The sequence below is a fragment of the Micropterus salmoides genome, unplaced genomic scaffold (assembly GCF_014851395.1).
Source record: "Micropterus salmoides isolate LMB-PRFRI ecotype aquatic unplaced genomic scaffold, ASM1485139v1 Ms_hic_scaffold_9, whole genome shotgun sequence".
Taxonomy (NCBI): domain Eukaryota; kingdom Metazoa; phylum Chordata; class Actinopteri; order Centrarchiformes; family Centrarchidae; genus Micropterus; species Micropterus salmoides.
In genome coordinates, this window is record NW_024044681.1 from 5,852,020 (window position 1) to 5,860,099 (window position 8,080).

At 46.4% G+C, this 8,080-nt stretch overlaps 1 protein-coding gene across 1 annotated transcript; it reads right to left on the bottom strand.

The window, feature by feature from the left end:
* Nucleotides 1-502: 502 nt before the first annotated feature.
* foxi3a (forkhead box I3a) lies at nt 503-2,571 on the bottom strand. Its single transcript, XM_038707633.1, has 2 exons — nt 1,966-2,571; nt 503-1,375 (listed from the first exon to the last, which is right to left on the bottom strand). Exons 1-2 carry the CDS (start codon nt 2,507-2,509, stop codon nt 711-713), a joined length of 1,209 nt encoding a protein of 402 aa, XP_038563561.1. The 5' UTR covers nt 2,510-2,571; the 3' UTR covers nt 503-710.
* Nucleotides 2,572-8,080: the final 5,509 nt, after the last annotated feature.

Consider the following 8,080-nt stretch of genomic DNA (forward strand, 5'->3'; position numbering starts at 1 on the left):
AAAAGATATTTTAACAGTATTTTGAAATGGGCGGGAGGATTTAGACCCTGAAATACTTAATTTCCTGCATTTTGGACACAGTTTCTAGTGGAAATGTTTTTATCTTTTAGTGCAAATCTCATTTTCATTTGTTAACATTTCTTGTTGCAGAACATTGTGTAAATGACACCTTAGCTGAGCCATTCTTTACAGCAGGAAAGGAGGTAACGCCGTCCCACAATTCCTTGCAGCAGCAACCTTTAATGTGACGCCCCATTTTAGTTCTACCACAGCAGACCTGTGTGAAGCTGAGGTCTAAATCCATAAATAAATATTTACGCTGTTTCAAATTTACGTTTATTATAAGTAGTTTATTAAATTTAACAATATCATCGTCATCACAACAGAACGCCATTTTGAGGACGTAAAAGTACTTTATAAAGTTTTCAGATGGGTTTTTTTCCTTCTTCAAATGATTTCATATTTTGTGTTTTCGTTCGGGACCTCTGATGAGGACATTTGTGAAAACATGGAGGAAACGTTTGGTGTTAAAAAAATCTTTTATTCCAAACACAAACTCTCATTTACACTTTAAAAAACATTCATCTCCTTCTTTTAACTTTAAGAACATATAAAAACAGATAAATACAGATATATCCACACAGTCTTGACAGCGAGCTCAGTGCGTCCTGCTGCTTTTAAACATCAGTTCTCGGTAGAAACACGAGGCGTCACTGATGGAGAACCAGAGAGTCGAGGGGCGGAGCCTCAGCGAAGCCCCCAGAGAAGAGAGGCTCACGCCGGACCTGAAGCTGCTGCAGCTGCTGGGCCTCCTGGAGACAGGACGCCGTCTGCAGGTCCACGTAGAGCGGCGGCGAGCCGGCCTGAGGGTCGGCGTGGGAGGAGAAAGGCGAGGGAGTCGACTGGGAGGAGGGGAAGAGAGGAGAAGGAGAAGAGGAGGAGTGATGGAGGGAGGAGTAGAGGGGAGGAGAGGAGCTGCAGGCGTCCCACTGAGGCACCACGGCGCCGGGCGAGTAGGAGGAGGCGTATCCCTGAGCAGGAGGAGGAGGGGGGGAGGCGTGGTCCGGTACCTGCATGTACACTGAGGGGCAGCCGGTGTCGGGAAGGAGGAAGGAGTCCTGGAGGTGACACAGGAAGCTGCTGAGGCCGGCGGCGGCGTCTGAGAAAGCAGGGAGCTCAGTGGTGCTTCCTCCACCGCTGCAGTGTATGCTGGGAATTTTAGGGCTGGGCTCTGATGAGGGGGAGGAGGAGGAGGAGGAGGTCGGTTCCTCTCCAGTGGTCGTGTTGTCGGCCTTCCTCTTTCTCTTACGGCGAAAGTTTCCATTGTCGAACATCTTCTCACAGTTTGGGTCGAGAGTCCAGTAGTTTCCTTTACCTGCAGAGAGGAAGAGGAGGAGGAGGAGGAAGAGGAGGAGGAGGAAGAAGAAGTGGAAGAAGAGGAAGAAGAAGAAGAAGAGGAGGAGGAGGAGGAGGAAGAAGAAGAGGAGGAGGAGGAGGAGGAAGAAGAAGAGGAGGAAGAGGAAGAAGAGGAAGAGGAGGAGGAGGAGGAGGAGGTTAAAGAAAGTATTTATCTTGTGTTTTAATCACAACATGAAAGAAAAACCCACACTAGGAAATTTAAATGTCCAGAAACAAACAGCACAGATTCTACTTCACAGAAGTCCCTTTAAAAATCACTTAATTTTAAATATGACTTTTTATTCATCTCTTCAGAAGTTTTCTGCTCCTCTATTGTGTTTTTATTCAAAATCACAATCTTCTAACCTCAAGAAACAACCAGAGCGGCTGTCAGACATCCTGTTCTGCAGAGAAACTGTTAACTGAATTTGATTGAAACTCCATAAAAACACAATTTGACTTTTCAACACATAGTTTTTGCAGCCAATCAGAGCCTATTTCCTGTCATTGACGGGGGGTTATGTTAACAAAATAAAAGCCTAAATCCTCTCTGGGAAGTGAACTCACCCGGGTCGTGTTCGTCGCGGGGAACCTTCCGGAAACAGTCGTTGAGCGACAGGTTGTGGCGGACGGAGTTCTGCCAGCCGGCCTTGTTGCGGCTGTAGAAGGGGAAGTTCTCTGAGACGTACTGGTAGATCTGGCTGAGCGTCAGCCGCTGCTCCGGCGAGCTCTGAATCGCCATGGCGATGAGGGCGGAGTAGGAGTACGGCGGACGGACGAGGCGCAGCACGTCGTCCGGCGTGGACATGGAGAACCAGGGGCTGCCGGGGAGCAGGGGCCTCTGGAGGCTGTAGAGGTGAGGGAAGAAGCCTCTGAACGTTGGGGGGCCTCCTGGGGCCACAGAGGCGGCGCCCAGGTCTAAGCAGAGGGAGGGGTCGCCGTGGTTGTTGGACGGCCACGGGGACGCAGACAGGCTGGACTCAGGAGGAGCCGGAGGGCTGTACAGGCTGAAGTCAGACGGATCGAGGCCCAGAGACGGGAGGTCCTTCCTGGGGAGAGAGGGTCGACACGGGGGCGGGGCCAGACCCTGCTCCAGGACGAAGGACGCCATGCTGGATGTGTTCTCTTCCTGTCCTCTTCTGCGGTGTGTTTATGTGAAAGTGTTGTCCTCTACCTGCCTGCTCTGTACACCTGCTGCTGCTCACCTGACACACTTATACCCTGCTGCCCCGCCCACAGAGGAGCTGATTGGCTGCTGAGCTGTGTGTGTGTGTGTGTGGGGGGGGGGGATTTGAATAAGAGTAGTTTGAATTCCTCCCCTGGGGCAGATTAGAGCCTGAAGGGTTAATACTCACCACACACACACACTGACAGTGAGCGTCTGTTTGCAGTTTCAGACGTTGCAGCGTCAGGTGAAAGTCTCTGACTCTGTAAAACAGCAGTCTGACCTCCTGCCGGCGCCCCCCGCAGGCTGCAGGCTTCACTACAGACTCTGTTTAAACACTGAACAAAATTATAAAGGCAACACTTTTGTTTTTGCCCCCATTCATCATGAGCTGAACTCAAAGATCTAAGACTTTCTCTGTGTACACAAAAGGCCTATTTCTCTCAAATATTGTTAACAAATAAAAGGCCTTAGGCTGGCCACAATAAAAAGCCTTAGGCTGGCCACAATAAAAGGCCTTAGGCTGGCTACAATAAAAGGCCACTCCAAAATGTGCAGTTCCATCACACAGCACAATGCCACAGATGTCGCAAGTTTTGAGGGAGCGTTGACATGCTGACTGCAGGAAGACGGTCTGATACCAGCCACCCTGCTGCATTAATCGGTTTGCATGACAAAAGATTTTCTGTCAAACTGTCAGGAACCGTCTCAGGGAAGCTCATCTGCACGCTCGTCGTCCTCATCAGGGTCTCGACCTGACTGCAACTTCGCACAGCCATTGAAGAGGAGTGGACCAACACTCCATAGACCACAATCAACAACCTGATCAACTCTATGAGAAGGACCCCCTAATACAGTGAAACTGCACATTTTGGAGTGGCCTTTTATTGTGGCCAGCCTAAGGCCTTTTATTGTGGCCAGCCTAAGGCCTTTTATTGTGGCCAGCCTAAGGCACACCTGTGCAATCCCCATGCTGTCTGATCAGCATCTTGATATGCCACACCTGTGAGGTGAATGGATTATTTTGGCAAATTCGACAGATTTGAGAGAAACAGGCCTTTTGTGTTCATAGAGAAAGTCTTAGATCTTTGAGTTCAGCTCATGATGAATGGGAGCAAAAACAAAAGGGTTGCATTTATAATATTGTTCGGTATATTTGGCTTTCTTTTTCTTCCCGAGGATATCATCATCTCTGCTGTCAGTCATGAACAAACGTCCAGAAATCATCTGAGAAACCAGAGAGAGACGCTGCAGAACGTCCTGAGAAGTTTCCTTCAGTCTCACAGTGAGAGCTGTCTGAACATCAGGGCTGCCAACTTTTCAATTTAGTTTGTGGAGAGAGTCGGTATCACTGAGGTCGGGGCTGATCTGTGACAGTAGCCACCTGCAGGGGTCAGACATCATACTTTACAGCAGGTATAGATGAAAAGCCACCTGCTAACCTCCAGACATCACAGCCTAAACCAGGTAACTGGGGATGTTCCCCTGTGTTTAGGTTTTGCTTCAACACTGGAGGGGACGCATGTTAATTGACGGGGTGTTGAGCATTAAACAGTTTACACGTTAAACCTTTTTCTGCGTCACTTTATGGTGGAAATGTCGTGATTTATGTAAAGAGAAACGCAAGATCCATTAAATGTACATGTCGGTTATCCTTTCCTTCTCAGAGTCAGAACTACAAGGTGCGAGCCGGTTGAAATGTGTCAGACTTGAGAACCCTGCTGTAAATCCATGCTAACTGCTAACAGGAGGTGCTAACCAGAGGCTGTGAGCGGTCGTCCACCAATCGGAAGGTCGGTGGTTCGATCCCCGGCTCCCCCAGTCTGCATGTCTGTCCCTGGGCAAGACACCAAACCCCAAGAGACAGCACAGCCATGGTCTCTCTCGTTTCAAGACGTGCATACGAGAGTTTTTGGTTCATGGTACTGCGGGGGTTTGTGAATCTTTGCCGTGTCCCTGCTCGCTTGCATGTTCTCGGCAACATTGTTGGCAGGTGATATGGGAGTGGTACTGCGCCCGGTGGTACTTTCTGATGTTACTTTGTCGCGGCGTGATCCATGATCTGTGCAAAGGAATTCGACGTCACAGCAGTTGTACACGCTCATTATACCACTACTACGAACCAATCAGATTGCTTAATTTGAGCTGATACTAAAGAGTTCAGAATGAGCTCAACAACTACAGCAGCAACATCCTGCTCTACATTAACGAGGGGGAAGGAGAATCTGAGGAGAGGAAAGATAATAGTACAACATCTTACTGCTTTAATACTTAAATGCCTGATTATACTCACATACTTTTACTGCAGTTACACTTTAATTGCAGGATGTTTACTTGGCACAGAGTATTTGTACACTGTGGTATTAGTACTTTTGCTACAGTAACACTAACTGCAAAATGTTTACTTGAAACTGAGTGTTTTTTACATTGTGGTATTAATACTTTTACTGCAGTAAATGACACCCATGTGACAAAACCGTGAGTCCAACCTTTAACCCAAAAACCCTCAGAAGTTCCCTCTGAGCATCAGGACTGAAGCAGACTGACTTCTTATCTGTTCCCTGTCTCAAGGTGATTCACACCTGTGTGTGTGTGTGTGTGATGACAGTTGGCGGCGGCAGCAGTAATCTTCTCCCCGCGGTGCCTTCGAGGATGACGCAGACAAAACAACACAGTCTGACTGGGATTAATGACATTATGAGTGGGGGGTAACAGAATATCTTTAACTGTCAGAGTCCTGATTAAGATCATCAGTGTATTATATTTAGACTAACCCTAACCCCTATATTCTTCACTGTTTCATTTCCCACTAAAGCTTTCTGACTTCCGATCTGACAGCGCTCCAGGTGCATGACACCAAACCCTCCATCCATCTTACCCCGGTCGGATCGCGGGCGGAGCGGCTCCAGCAGAGGCCTCCAAACCGAGCCACATTAACCAGCTCTGACTCAGATATAAACTGAACCAGACGAAACTTCGTGATCGCCTGCTGGTCGCCGAAACAGCCCCGACCTGTGGAGGCCTGGAGCCCACTGTGTCTGCTGTGTTCTGAGACCGCCCTATCAGAACCAGCAGTTTGACCTGCAGTAGTGATTTTATGTGTCCTAATGTTTTCACATTGTTTGGTATTTCACTGTGTTCCTCAGAGAGTGTTTCCTGGAACCAGCTGGTGACACATGTTGAACAGGTTTTACTACGTGACAGTGTGTATTATTTTAATTAAATACAGGTACTTTATGTTGCCTTTTAGTTGATGCTTTACCATTTACATCATGCGCTTCCATCATGCTGTCAGAAAGCTGCTTGTGAGTGGCGTTCACTTGTACTTCTTCTACCTGGAGGAGGGAAATGTTCGAGTTCAGAGATGTCTGCAACGCTGCGTCGGTGCGGCCTCACAGAGCTGCTCGCATGGAGGCTCTTGTTACCTGACTGCTGGTAAAAAATCTCAGGAGAGTTTAGTTTACAGGTGTAATTACAGCTTCAAGGGGGCGCAGGGAGACCAACACGTTCTCACTCCCAACACGTTTGGATGCTTGGTCTTTTTTAGTTATGAAACATTGCAATTTGGTTAGGTTTGGGAACCAAAACCACTTGGTTAGGTTTGGGGAAAGATGCTGGTTTATGTAAGTGACTTAACTTAAATAAGATAATTCACAATTCTTGGCTAGCTTACACAAGTTAAATAAAAACATTCAATGTTGAATTTTTGTTTTACACAGGAAACGAACACCGGTCTCCTGGTTGAAAGTCCGGTTTCTGGCTGACCGTCCACCCTTAACCACTTCCTTATTTGGACTTATAATTAAATATCATACACCTACCTTCAGCGTTGAAAACTGACGCTACAGGGCTTCCCCCAGTGGGTCTAAGTATAATGCTAATGCCCCAGATATACTTGCTTTTTAACAATGCATAAGCGTAGACAAGTGGCAGCAACGTGAATGGCATTGTTAGCGTATTTGCCTGCGTACTTTGCGTGTACCTGGAGGATTAAATGTATATCCAGCAGGGGGCGTGTCACCCCTGGCCGACTCCGGAAGATCTTCCATAATAACTTCTAAATTAGCACAATGTAAACAAACATGGCGACACTCAAGGAGGTTATGATTGTGATGAGACATTATAAAGATGTCGGTCATTGCAGACTAGCTCCAGGAGGTCTTCTTCTAAGCATCCTGCAACTATAAAGAGCCTAAGCCCCTCCCCTTCCAGTGGGCCAGCACAGGACCTTACTTCGGAAAAAATATGTACGATAGTCAACAGCAAGAGACAACAAATTTTTTGATCCCGTTTGAATTGTGCTCTGAATTGCAAACGATGATGGTCAATTTAAAATATACATTTAAAAAACAAAAAAGTTGCAGTTTGATGTAAAACATGTTGAAGTATCAGACTGTGAAAATACATAATTAATAAATAATAATAATAAAATAAATAATAATGTAATAATAATAATAATTTAATTGAAGACCACAAACACAAAAGTCGCGTATGTGACATCTTTTTCTCCCAATGACTGAAGCTAACGTTACTTAAGCTAATGTTACTGAAGCTAACGTTACTAAAGCTAACGTCACTGAAGCTAATGTTACTTAAGCTAACGTTACTGAAGCTAACGTTACTGAAGCTAACGTTACTTAAGCTAACGTCACTGAAGCTAATGTTACTAAAGCTAACGTCACTGAAGCTAATGTTACTTAAGCTAATGTTACTGAAGCTAACGTCAAAGCACTTCCGTGAAAGGAGGATGTGATAAAAGCACCGGGCGTCGTTGGATTAAACACATCAGTTGAGATATATTTCTGTGTGGAACATAGCTAAGTTACCGAGCTAGTTGCAACCAAGCAATACACATTAGTTAGCATTACTGCCCTAACATGTTGGTGACATATATTGTGCGAGATGAGAGATGTAGTTTATGGTTCAACGGTTCTCATACAAAACTAAATGTAACTTTACTTAACTTTAATTAGGTAAGTGTCAACGTAGTAATCAGTGTACATTATGAGTTCATATTTACTCTACTATAATTAAATAGTATCACGTTTTGCACGCGGTGTCTTCTGGGACGAGCCATATTTGGAAGTTCAACTTCCGTCACGCCTGGTCACACGTCTGTGTGCTGCAGCTGGATACACTTGTCAGTTTGCTGCTGACCTTCTTCTTTGGAGTTTAATGGCGGTTGACAAACCAACTGGATATCGCCACCACATGGGCTACAGAGCGGAACAGGAGCTGCAGACCTGCCAGTCAGATCCTGATAAACTGCCCTTACGTTCAGTTGCTGAATAGCATCTTGCAGATGCGTAGCGTTAATTTCTGAAGACGTACACAACCTCTGCTCCGATGGAACGCAGGATTCGCGCACAGCAGCCATCTGACGTCACAGCAGCCATCTGGCGTGCACAAACGTGTTGTCAAATGTGACGACAGAAGCTCTGTGATCACCTGTCTGAGAGGATTGAAACGTTCCCGTCTGAGAGACCAGAACTCTGCTGAAAAATGAACACTGGAGGC